Genomic DNA, 12,340 nt, shown 5'->3' with positions numbered 1-12,340 from the left:
TTTGCCCGGCTTGACTAGGCCTCGGCTCCTACCGTGCCGCCTACACGCAGTACAGGTGACCGAACGATTTACCACCAATCACCTTGGTCTCTCATGGCGTTGGCGACCTTGATGAAACCGGCGATGTTGGCACCAGCCACCAAGGAGGGGAGGATTGAACCTTCAGAGAATTCCTTTCCGGTATCCCAACATGTCTTGTAACAGGTGACCATGATCTCCTTGAGCTTGGCATCGACTTCCTCGTGGGTCCACTTGAGTCTCTGCGAGTTCTGAGCCATCTCTAATCCCGATACAGCCACACCACCGGCGTTGGCGGCTTTTCCTGGTGCGTAAAACACGACTCCTTCAGTGTTGGCTTTGCTCTTGACGGCCTTTCTGGTAGCTTCGAAGATCTCGATAGCGTCGAGGGTACATCCCATGTTGGATCCCTCAGCTACGTATCGCACACCGGCCTTGATGAGCGCCTTGGCCTCTTCTCCGTTAAGCTCGTTCTGCGAGGCCGAGGGAAGGGCGACATCGGCCTTTTCGACGAGGGCCCAAGGTCTTTCGCCGAGGTACCATTTGAATCGTTGATCCGTGCCGGCCTGCTCGACGAAGGTGGTGAGCGATTGTCTGGCAAGCTTGATATCCGCGATCGTAGCGATATCTTGTGCATTGAAACCCTCTTCAGTAGTAGCGATCAACGATCCAGTAGAATCGGATAACGATAAAACTTTACCGCCCAATTCCAAGACTTTCAAGGCGGCGTATTGGGCGACGTTTCCGGCACCGGAGATGAGGACCTTCTTGCCCTTCCAATCGGTGTTATCGAGGTCCTTGAGCATCTCGGTCACGTAGTAGACGAGACCGAAACCGGTAGCTTCAGGTCGGATGTTGGAACCACCCCAGTTGGCACCCTTTCCGGTGAGGATACCGGAGAACTCGTTTCGGTATTTCTTGTAGGCACCGAACATGAACCCGATCTCTCGACCACCGGTACCGATGTCTCCTGCGGGAACGTCGAGATCGGCTCCAATGTGTCGCGAGAGTTCTTGCATGAAGGCGTAACACTAAAAGAGGAATCCAAATTTGTCCGCATCAGCATCAGAATCAGATCAACAGCCTCGAGGAATAGGCATGAAGCCGGTGAATTGTGCGAAAACGAAAATTACGAAAAGGAACGACACTCACGAATCGTCGGATTTCGTTATCGGATTTTCCCTTGGGGTCGAAGTCGGATCCACCTTTACCACCACCCATCATAAGACCGGTAAGAGCGTTTTTGAAGATTTGCTCGAAACCAAGGCTGAGTGTGAGGAATCTCAAATCAGTTTCAAATCGATATAACAATGAAGGCGCAAAGCTAAAGCCGACTCACAACTTGAGGATGGAAAGGTTGACAGTGGGGTGTAATCGGAGACCACCCTTGTAAGGACCGAGAGCAGAGTTGAACTGCAAGGATAAGAATATAGTGGTAAGCGAGACGTTCCTACAACACCACACGGGAGATGGGATGGGGCCGCAGGACTCACTTGACATCGGAAACCTCTGTTGACAGCTAAGGATCCATCATCTTTCTCCCAGGTGACTCTGAATTGGATGACTCGTTCGGGGATTTGGACAACCTCGAGAGCTCTTCTGTACTCTGGGTTCTTGACGAGGAAAGGTTCGAGGGTTTGGGTAATTTCCGAAACGGCCTGAAGAGGAAGATGAACATCCCATGGTCAGCTCTTGGTAATTTGGAGACCAGCGCACAGACGTGGTACAAGACATTTAGCCGAGGTGTGGGAAAGGGAACAACGTACTTGTTGGAATTCAGGTTCGACAGGCAAGTTGGACATTTTGCTGATTTGGTTCTCTATATCTATGTATGTGATTTTAAGTGCGGACTGGTATAGATTATTGTGTATTCAGAGAAGACGAAGAAGAAAGAGGAAGAATAATTGAATGTTACATCTCTTGACGAGCTCTAAATAGATGGACAATTCATAAGCCGTTCAACCCACCAGACCATACAGTATACTGTAGACTCATGCTGGCTAAAAAAGTTGGGTGAGTCGGAGTAAAATCCCGGTGATATCCAATCAGATATTGGGATCTTAGGATAACTCATGATTCTACCGAACTAACACCTTCGACCGAACCAATCCGAAAGCATAACTGACCAGTAAAAATCCATTCTTGTCATGCGATCAGGGCTTGATGGCCGTAATGCTCCTCGCAAAAGATAAGGTAATTCAATCTCATTGGTCAGACTCGCTTCACCAGGCGGGTATTTACATTTCCACGCTCATCTTCCGGCAAAAGGCATCGGGCCGTGTTCGATAAGATCTCCCAATTCGGTTAAGTCGATTGCTTCCCACGTGGCAGTCACCTGGCTCAATTTTTTGTCCCGATTATATCACTGCAAAATTTCAAGCTTTTTAAGGTTTTATCGTCTAGTGGTTAGGACACTTGGTTTTGAACAGCTTCGTTCGAAATCTCCTCCCCTTGAGCCAGACGGTTCCAAGTAACCTGGGTTCGAATCCCAGTAAGACCTTAGTTTTTTTTGGCATTTCTACACCCTGCAATGGACAGCGGTGCTGAGTGGAGGTGACCGCTTGACGGTGACGATTTTCTCCACTTTTTTGGATTTGCAGCCTTTGTGGACTTTTTGGATTGTTCATCAACATATTCGCAAGGACCAAGACTATCTGTGCCCGATACCAGCATCAGGGCAGAGTCCGAATAGCAGAGAGATCGAAGCAAGATGGTAAGTCCTCTTGAGCATTTTGTCCCTCCTTATGTAGTAGGCTGAAAACCTGCATGTGCTGTAGCCTCCTCGAACGAAAGCGCAGGGTTCTGGTCTTGGTAAAGCATTGATCAATCGAAAGGCGAAGGAAGCAGTTGCTCCTCAGGAGTCGCAGCTGGTAAGCTCAGTACCAAACAACCACCTCTTCGGTATCTGACGATGGTAATGACTCCAATAGTACACACTTGATGAATCGAATCCACTTGCATCGATCACACATGAGAGGGATCTCGACAATTTCTTAGCTAATGCAGCTTTGGCCGACCATGATTTCACCACCGGTAAGCAGCAGTCTCACCGCCAGAATACTGAAACGTGAGCTTACCCTTGGTGCCGGTCGTACAGAACGATCGAAGCTGCGCATAATAAGTGCGCCAAACATGCCAGCGCCAGAGACGAATCCTTTCTTGCTTACCACTCAACAGGAGAAAGAGGTAGTGAAGAAGAAGAGGGAGCTGGCGGATGAATTGACTGTACCCAGGCGGTTAGTCAACTTCCTTCTATATTACACAGGTGTCAGCATAGCTCATGTGTGATTCTTGCTCTTACACGACAGACCGCCTTGGACAAGGAAGATGACTAGATTGGAATTGGAGAAGCAAGAGAGGGATTCATTTGTGGAATGGCGTAGGGCTTTGGCACAGTGAGTGAATACAGTACCCATCCTGCGCAGGATACTTCTTAGGGAAGCTGCAAGCTGATTCGGATCTCGGTCTCGCTATTTAGGTTGGCGGAAAAATCTGAGTTACTCATGACTCCGTTTGAGAGGAACATACAGTTATGGCGACAATTATGGCGGGTTCTGGAAAGATCGCATCTGATTGTCCAGATCGTGGATGCGAGGAACCCCTTAGGATTCCGATGTGCGGACTTGGAGGAGTATGTCCAGGAGATTGGGAGTGATGAGACGGATGAAGAGATCACTGTACCGGGCAAAGGAAAGAGGAAGAGTTTACTCTTGATCAACAAGGCTGATTTGTTAACGTATGATCAAAGGTGAGTCGGGGTTTTCTGATCCTACTCCATTCTGGGACATTCTCTGATCATCACTTTGGTGTAGACAAACGTGGGCGGATTACTTTGAGGCCAATAACATATCTTACGCTTTCTTCTCTGCGGCAAATGCTGCCGCGTTACAAGAACAAGCGGAGAAGCAAAGGCAAAGACAAGCTGGAGAATACCCATCTCAAGCGGAAGAAGACGAGCAAGATGATGAGGAGGAAGAGCACGAAGCCACTGTTTCTGGCGAAGAGATTGAGCTTGAATCAGATGATGAAGAGCAAGATGATGAAAAAAACGCAGACGATGTAGAAGACGAATTAGCCGATAAAGTGGCCCAGACCAATCTCGATGGCGATTATGAGGAAGGATGGTCCACAGAAGGCGAGGACCAAGAAGACGATCAGCCTGAGGGAGAAGTGGAAGAACGACTTGCCGAGGGAGAGAAATTACCATTGAAGGATGTAGCGCGAGAGATCGCAGCCAAATACGGTAGTCCGCCTGAAGGGGAAGAAGAGAGTATCAGAACAAGAGTTTTGAGCGTCACGGAGCTGGAAGACTTGTTTATGAATGCTGCCCCGGATCTCAAGGGTGAGTCCAAATCAGTATGAGTTCTATGCTCTCTCAGCTCATCGCGATCTGTCGCGATCAGAATTCGCTACACCCCAAAATCCAGAACCTACGAAACTGATGGTCGGACTGGTTGGATACCCTAATGTCGGGAAATCTTCCACGATCAACGCTTTGCTCGGAGCCAAGAAGGTGTCTGTCTCGGCAACACCTGGAAAAACGAAACACTTCCAGACTTTATTGCTGTCAGACACGGTCACGCTTTGTGACTGTCCTGGTCTGGTGTTCCCTCAGTTCGCAAATACTCAGGCGGATATGGTTGTCGACGGTATCCTGCCTATCGATCAAATGAGAGAGTACTCTGCGCCGGCGGATCTGATATGTAGGCGGATACCCAGGGACATCATCGAGGGAACGTACGGTATCAGGATTGATGTTCGTGAAGTTGAAGATGGGGGAACGGGTCAAGTCGGATGGGAAGAATTTTTATCTACCTATGCCAGTAAGTCTGCTTCGATGTCACGCATGTCCGGAACGAAGTTGATCACGCTCAATCGGTAGTCGCACGAGGTATGACGAGATCGTCTTTCGGTATGCCAGACACCTCCAGAGCGGCAAGAGTCGTATTCAAGGATTACGTGAATGCGAAATTGCTATATGCCCACCCTCCTCCCGGTATAGATTCCGACGAATTTATGAAGTCCTCTCGCGAAATCACCCTCGCGAAATTAGAAGAGGCATATGAAAACGGAAGGAAACGTGCACCTGTATCTCATGTCTCGAAGAACGCAGACACGTATGTCAAGCCTGCTGGATCAGGTCCCGTCCCTCGAGAACCGGCTGAAGGAGAGGACGATGTGGACTTCGATGGTGGAGAGGAAGGGGGATCGTCAAGTAAAAGCAGAGAAAGGCAATTGACTACACGACAAATCAAGGCCAACGCAGCTTCGGCACCGATGAGAAGTAACCGAGAGAAGATGCAGGCGTTAGATAATGTATACTTCAACGAAGCGGGAGCGCAACCTCGTCTAGTCGTGAAGGGACGTAATCAGAAATTGGATGTTCCTGACGTTGCGACCGGCCAATCTTTCGCTCGATCTCAGCAATTCCCGCATCAGCGAATGCTAGGCCCGGACGGTATGCCTGTCATAGGTGGGAATCCGAAAGATCTGGGCGGAGGATCGAATGGCAAGAAGCATTTTAAGAGGAAAGAGGGCAAGAAAAGGTCCGGTAGAGGGTACGATTAGTGGTCTCTGCTTCATTGCTCGGTGTACAATACGATCTCGAATCATGACATGTATTACGCATCACATCATCATCTATCAATCACATCAACCCATGTAATCCAGCGCATTGCTTCGTTGTTTGTTCTTGACTAGTCGGTTCTTAATCGCCAAAAAGAGAAGCCATGCAGAAGCGCAAAAATGTTCTCCCACGGGGAATCGAACCCCGATCTCCCGCGATCAAATGCATGAAAGGCGGATATACTAACCGCTGTACTATGGAAGATGGCACGTTTTATAGAAGAGGCGGCTCCCCCGATGATTTTTGTTTTTCGCAAAATTTTGCAATATATATATAGCTTGACAGAACAAAGAGATGACGTAATCTGCCTTTTGGTATCAGACAAAGATTGATGTCATTGAAGGGGCTCAGCAAGAGGTGGCATACCATGTCTTGTTTGAGCTTATATCCTACACAAGGCATGTTCGATGAGCATCGGATATGCGCCCCCTTTTATTGAATGACTGAGGGCGGCTGAACTGACTGCTAACATGACTGTACCGGAAACGAGATTTCTCGTGTAAAGAGAATTGCCACCATAGAGAGACTTATCAGCACGTGGGAGACCGAGCGTATGGTGAAGATTCTCGTTTCAGGTGAAATCTCGTTTCGGGTTCAGTCATGTTACAGCGTATAGCAGCCTACGCAGATCGCGATCAAGAGTGCATCTTGCAGCACACTCCTTTTAGTCTCGATCATCGCGTTAGTAACGAAAGATTGGCCTCTGCTCCCGCTGAGGCAATCGACGCGATGGCCGTTGACGATTTGACATCGATGCCCTTGCGTTCCCAGACATCGCCGGACCGAGAAACGTGTGGCTTCAAAAAGTAGGTAGAATCGGGAATAGAGCCCAGGCGAGTCTCTAGGGCGCAAAGCACCAGAACAAGGTTGGAATGGTCGACGTCGACGTCGCCTCAGGCAGCGCTGCGTGGTCTGGAGGCAGGGCGTCGCAATGACAGAAAGGGAACTCTTGGTATGATCATGTCCGACCAGGATCTTCGCCAATCAGTCGATCGTCGGATCGAGCGAAAAGCTTGGACGGAAGGTCAGCCTGCTATTTCCTATACTGGGGCCGAAAGCGCGTCGCCGAGGAATGTGAAGAGAAGGAAGTGTTATCTGACACTTACGTGGAATACATGAGCCTCATCAGCTTGTCTCAGCCTAATTGTGCCGTTGATGAGTCGGATTAATAGAGTGCCTAAATGACAGACGGGCAGAGGGCAGAGAGTGAGACGACACGGCTTGCGACATTCCGCTTGGAGTTAGACCGCTTTCGGGCAAAGCAAGTCTTCATCACTCACGCATTCGCCATTCGGTGGTCGCAGGCCACGGTGATCTGCAAAGTACTGTGTCAGCGGCGTATCTGGTGCTTCGCTCTGAGATGGTCGAGAAGCCGTAGATTCGAATCTTCAAGCTCTTTGAGTAGGAGTCCGTCGTAGCATATACTTTGCGAGATTTGTCTCATCTCATTGGAGGTCCTACACTCGGAGGTTATTTGCAGGTGCCCGATGATCGCATGTACAGTAACGTCAAGGATCGGAGTTCGCACTCGACTGGCTCGTACGCTCACCGTATGAGCAGATCTGATCATTCAACATTAGACTTAGTACAGCAAGCAACCTTCGATCCATTGGAATCGCAATGACCCACAGTGGAGCCGTCACGACATGCTGCACTCCGGTAAATTGTCTGACGTTGCGGGCACGAAAGCGAATCACCCGATTCAGACTCAGCATGTTGGAAGTTTAGCCGTGCGACCTAATGATCCATAAATATCATACAACGTAATCGTCCACCAGGTAATGATTGTAGAATTTAACAAACGAGACCTAGTCGTCCTCGCCGATGCCCATTTCCTCTTCCTCAGAAACATCTTTCTCAAAGAACCCTTTCGTCCCGTCGCCCCTTCCCATAATCGCATGATACGCTTCTTCACCTTGAAGAGCCTCCCAATCCAGTCCCTCAGTCAACGTCTCCTTCCCCCCATACGGGCTCAGCACTACAACTTTATCTGACTGTGCGGTGTATTGAGCTATCGATCCACTTGAATCGGACGAGGACGGTCGTGTCGATATGTAATATCCCTCGAAGATAGCTGACGAGGTGATCTTATCCAGGTACGGTTTGAGCGTTTCTGATGGTGACATTGTCTGATGAGAAGACGGGATTGAAGTTGACAAATATATTATATCTGTAAATTCGCGGCCATCAGCGGCGTACTTCATGCGCATTGGAAGTGAGAACGAGAGTGAAAGTGAATGCGATCTCACATTGACCTGCTGGACAACTGCCAGTACCTTCACCATTTATATAGCACTTCACCACGTGTTGGCCGTCTCTTGGGAAGAGGATGACGGCTGTATCGTCATTTTCTACTTCCTCGGTGATATCAGATGCGCCAGCCTCGCTTGGATCAGCATTGGTCGTCTTGCGCCGCAGTATGTCTGGCATGGTTTTGGTGATTGCCACACCGTGCAAGGTGACATAATCTTTCAGGGTGCTTGGTGATGATGGTGGCGGATCAGACGTCGAGACAGACGAAGGAAGGTTATTCGGTGATGCGATAAGATGAGACGCGGTCACTGCACGTGGATGACAAGGGATGTTCACTAATACACCCTCAGACGTGGATTCGATGTTCGTCGGTCTTGCAGATGGACCAAGAACGTATGTCCCGCCGAAGACAGCACAAGCTCTGACATCCAGAAACGCAGAATCAAGAGAGTACAGATTAGCGGGTCTCGTTGCATCTCGCCTGAGCAGACAAGAACAAGCGATGTCTCAGCTTACCTGCAGAACCCCTGCGCTACCTCGCCGGCACCACCGTATTGCCCTATCAGAAATGCATTGTTGCCGTATCGACCTATCGAGCGGAGATATCGCCGTGTACGCTTCAGAGCGCCCAGAGTAGGTTCGTCAGGGGTCGAACAATGGGATATGGCATATACGATTGATTCAGACAACGAGGGCGGTATCGAGAAGCTTTCTGAAAGGAATTGGCTAAGAGGTTGCGATTCTTTGCCTAAGAAGGAGGAAAAACAGTCGTGTCAGATCAGCTCATGTCAATGTCCGGAGAAACGTTGTTCGCATGCCAATGACCTTCGGCTGCGTTTGGGTTTGAGCCATGAAATATTCATGATACTCTTGTGACTCACCTTTCAGCAAATCATCCGTTTCAAATTCCCCAGTTGCGAATAACAGGAACTTCATCAATTTGCGCTTATCGATCAAGCTAATTGATTTATCTTTAAAGATCTCTTCTTTACTTCCCGGAACCCTCTTGAAAGTGCCCTCGCCTTGTACTTGTCCCTCTGCCGAATATAGGGCAATTTGATCCAAGATTCTGAAAGAGACATACTTGCTAACGTACGATTTGATTAACGTATCGATCAAGTGTCCTCTCGAAGGTAATATACTAGGAAACAATGAAATTGCATATCGTCTCCGATCATCCTCTAGTTCGGGCGTTAAAGGTGTCGCACTACAATCACGATATCGTATAGTCGAGGTCGAGGTCGAGCTTGAGCCTGGACTTGAATAAGGCGAAGAGGAAGAAGATGAAGCAGAAGGAGGATTTTCATGTGATTTTGACCAGTCGACGTATTCGTCCAGAGTCAAAGAAGCTTGTTCACCCCCGTAATATTCGTTCGGATCCAGGTGAAGTACGTTTTTGCCTGCTTTAGCTAAAGACGCGGCTGCTATACTTTCTGCTAAGCCTGTTCCAATCACGATCACATCGTAGTGATCCGATTCGAGTTCTTGCTGATTGGACATGATACTCGTTTGCTAGAAGGCTGCTGCTGCTGCTTCTGTAGCTTTGCATACTGAATTTGTCAACATTTAATTACTTTCGAGGTGCATTTGCGCTGTCGTCATTCTGCTCAACGCGCGAGTGTGAGTTTTTATCAGCCCTCCACATATCCTCCACGTCGAGTAGAGAGGTGTCATGAGCTGCACTCCTTTATTCAGTTCATTCATGCTGTACATGCATAGTGACTGCCTCGTCACATAGCTATTGGTCATCAACCGGGTCATACCAAGAGATTGCGCAAGATGGCGACCTCCCTCGTAGTGCCGCTGGCGTACATCTCCGTCATGGTGACGGCTTTGGCGATATTTTCGCGAGTCTATCGAAGGAGACGAGCTGGTAAGTCGAGATGGACTGCTTGATGTGTATAACCCCCCGTAGCTCTCCCCTATTCTCAGCATTCTTTCACTCACCACTCACTCTCATCTCGGCTATTGTCTGTCTTGCGAGTCACCTGGCTGATGAAATTTCTCCTCAGCCGAGAAAACATCATTCGAACCTTGGTTCCCCAAACACCCGTCTCGCGAGACATACATCACCCTTATTTCAGCTTCCTCTTCATCATCAAACGACACGCCTGCCGTGCCGGACTCTTTACTGAAATCAGCCTTGCTCGTTCGTGCTATAACGGACGTGAAGAGGATATGGAGATTGCGGGACGACAAGATCGCCTTGACGCAACTATCCCAAAAGGGGTTGATAGGAGATGATACGATGTTGAGGTTCGCTGCTGCTGAGAAAGAGCTCGAAGCTGAGATCGTCGATGTCGTGTCTGAAGCCAACTCGTTCAGGCAAGGGTGGGGCCAGATGATTTTTGCTACTGCCACGGAGATGGCTCAGGCTGAGAAGACGAGGGAGACGGTGATGAGTATTCCGAAGATCAAAGCGCAAGAAGGTGAGTCGTGCATACCTTCTCCCTTCTCATGCTCATTCCGGACATATGACCAAGTCATGCAGCCCGACAGGCAGGGCGAGGAAACAAGCTGATACCTGATTGGTCGGGCCTGATTGCAGACAAACGAATCGCCCTTCGAAACAAATATTTACCTGGATCAGTACCTCCTCCACTGATTCAACAAGTACCCGTCCCGCCCCAAGCTGCTGCAGCAGGAGCAGCAGCATCTGGCTCGGGCAGCAATACACCGTCGCCTTCAACCACTTCAACTTCAGGCAAAGTCGCGACTCCTCAGAAAGTACCTTCAGCAAGCGGATCCGGATCCGGATCTCCAGCTCTGGCATCGACAAGTACGGTCGAGGACGGTAGCGGAGAATCTTCTAAAAATGGAAGCCCGAATCCCAATGCTAGTGCAAGTGGCAGCGGCAGTGGGACCAATACGCCCTCAAAGGTGCGTATATTGCCAGATGGCTATCGCATACGTATGACGAGTGTCGCTAATGTGCTATTTTTGTGCCTATCGTAGTCTACGCCTGGTAAGAAGAAGAAGGGTAAGAAGTAGAGTAGATATTCTGTAACGAAGAGCATGCATTTATCACAACTTAAATACGCGATCAACTCATATTGGAATTGTTGAGGGTAAGGTATGATTTAACCCCATTATGCGACCTCACAGTAGATCACACAACGCAACGCCAGCACAATCCATGTTGAACGCACAGAAGCCGTATCAAATCGCTTCGCCATGTCATGGGCAGATGGACTTCTGCTTTGCAACACTCTCCGAAGGCTCCCAGAACGTAAGATGAAATGGCACAGGATGGCATCGGTCAACCTATATAACTATATACCAAGTATACAATCATATTCCCGGCGAGTATAAAAGTAAAGAATCAAAAACGAAAACGAAAACATCCTCCTTTGTTTATATTGTTTCTGTTTCTATTTCAGACCGATGGAAACGCTAAAAGCCTTGTGTATCTTCCACATCTCCGCCACCTCCACAAGACGAAACAAAAAATGTTCACGAGTGATTGGTTTAAGCACCGAAACCGTAAAGGGTTCGACCTTGTCGCTTGAGAGCGTAGACGACATCGAGGGAGGTAACTAAATGGCAGAAAGATTTATCAGCATCGAGTGAAAGAAGCTAAAATTGGAGGAGAGATAGTGGGGGAGAGGCAGACTGAAACTCACCAGTCTTTCTCTTGGCGTGTTCAGTGTAAGTGACAGAGTCCCGGATGACGTTCTCAAGGAAGATCTTGAGAACACCTCGGGTCTCTTCGTAGATCAATCCGGAGATTCGCTTGACACCACCTCGTCGAGCGAGACGTCTGATAGCGGGCTTGGTGATACCTCTGAGGGTGGCAAAGATTTACCGTCAGAATCAAAAATACAGTGAAAGAAAAGAGGAGATTGAGTAAACCCACTGGATGTTGTCTCTCAACACTTTTCTGTGTCGCTTGGCACCACCTTTACCCAAACCTTTACCACCTTTTCCTCGACCGGACATTGTGTATGTATGTGATTATTACTTGGGGTTGGGGGTGGTGATTAAACCGAAAGAGTTGTAAGTCGTAATTGATTTGATTGTTGAATGAAGAGGGGGGAAAGAAGAGAAAAGCAAAGTGAAGAGAGTTTATATGTATGATTGAGTTGCGAATGTGTTTACGTGGGTTGGAGGGTTGGAGGTTGGAATTGATGGGGTGACGATGTGTTTATGTCTCACATCAGGTTGATCACGGTGGCAAATCCCCGAAAGCAACTTAAAATGGGTGATTCGGCGTTACATACGCGGAGAACGGCGTTATCAGAGATACCTTTTTGATTTCCATCACGTGATTTCACTGATTCGCGTTGATCTTGATTCAACTTGGCAAATTATGAGGCGCGATTCGGTGTTTTCTTTTCAGGGCTGACTTTACCACAGCAGCATCGCATCACTTGCTTGGGAGGGTTTGGCCCTCAGAGGAGCATGCAAGTCTCTGAGCTGAGAGATACAGCTTATCACACCTGG

General features: G+C 48.7%; 5 protein-coding genes and 1 non-coding gene across 6 annotated transcripts; 2 read left to right on the top strand and 4 right to left on the bottom strand.

The window, feature by feature from the left end:
• Window positions 1-68: 68 nt before the first annotated feature.
• I303_102846 (uncharacterized protein) lies at window positions 69-1,820 on the bottom strand (the record flags this gene model as incomplete). The annotated part of the gene is made up of 5 exons (XM_018406190.1): window positions 69-1,049; window positions 1,171-1,285; window positions 1,358-1,431; window positions 1,512-1,676; window positions 1,785-1,820. 5 exons carry the CDS (start codon window positions 1,818-1,820, stop codon window positions 69-71), a joined length of 1,371 nt encoding a protein of 456 aa, XP_018264684.1.
• A 908-nt stretch (window positions 1,821-2,728) lies between these two features.
• Window positions 2,729-5,586, top strand: I303_102845 (uncharacterized protein; the record flags this gene model as incomplete). The annotated part of the gene is made up of 9 exons (XM_018406189.1): window positions 2,729-2,731; window positions 2,796-2,888; window positions 2,949-3,051; window positions 3,116-3,254; window positions 3,327-3,413; window positions 3,497-3,766; window positions 3,831-4,360; window positions 4,422-4,841; window positions 4,901-5,586. The coding sequence occupies 9 exons, from the start codon at window positions 2,729-2,731 to the stop codon at window positions 5,584-5,586; spliced, it is 2,331 nt and encodes a 776-aa protein (XP_018264683.1).
• A 180-nt stretch (window positions 5,587-5,766) lies between these two features.
• On the bottom strand, window positions 5,767-5,848 carry I303_102844. Its single transcript has one exon. It is a non-coding gene; the product is annotated as a tRNA-Glu (tRNA).
• Window positions 5,849-7,452: 1,604 nt separating this feature from the next.
• I303_102843 (uncharacterized protein) lies at window positions 7,453-9,397 on the bottom strand (the record flags this gene model as incomplete). The annotated part of the gene is made up of 4 exons (XM_018406188.1): window positions 7,453-7,814; window positions 7,894-8,318; window positions 8,414-8,645; window positions 8,779-9,397. The coding sequence occupies 4 exons, from the start codon at window positions 9,395-9,397 to the stop codon at window positions 7,453-7,455; spliced, it is 1,638 nt and encodes a 545-aa protein (XP_018264682.1).
• Window positions 9,398-9,676: 279 nt separating this feature from the next.
• I303_102842 (uncharacterized protein) lies at window positions 9,677-10,888 on the top strand (the record flags this gene model as incomplete). The annotated part of the gene is made up of 4 exons (XM_018406187.1): window positions 9,677-9,770; window positions 9,910-10,326; window positions 10,446-10,777; window positions 10,853-10,888. The coding sequence occupies 4 exons, from the start codon at window positions 9,677-9,679 to the stop codon at window positions 10,886-10,888; spliced, it is 879 nt and encodes a 292-aa protein (XP_018264681.1).
• A 477-nt stretch (window positions 10,889-11,365) lies between these two features.
• Window positions 11,366-11,836, bottom strand: I303_102841 (histone H4; the record flags this gene model as incomplete). Its single annotated transcript, XM_018406186.1, has 3 exons — window positions 11,366-11,433; window positions 11,521-11,681; window positions 11,754-11,836. The coding sequence occupies 3 exons, from the start codon at window positions 11,834-11,836 to the stop codon at window positions 11,366-11,368; spliced, it is 312 nt and encodes a 103-aa protein (XP_018264680.1).
• Between the last annotated feature and the right edge of the window lie 504 nt (window positions 11,837-12,340).

Source organism: Kwoniella dejecticola, chromosome 3 (genome assembly GCF_000512565.2).
Source record: "Kwoniella dejecticola CBS 10117 chromosome 3, complete sequence".
NCBI classification, from domain to species: domain Eukaryota; kingdom Fungi; phylum Basidiomycota; class Tremellomycetes; order Tremellales; family Cryptococcaceae; genus Kwoniella; species Kwoniella dejecticola.
Note: the sequence above shows the minus strand (reverse complement) of the source record. Positions and strands in the feature narration are given on the sequence as shown.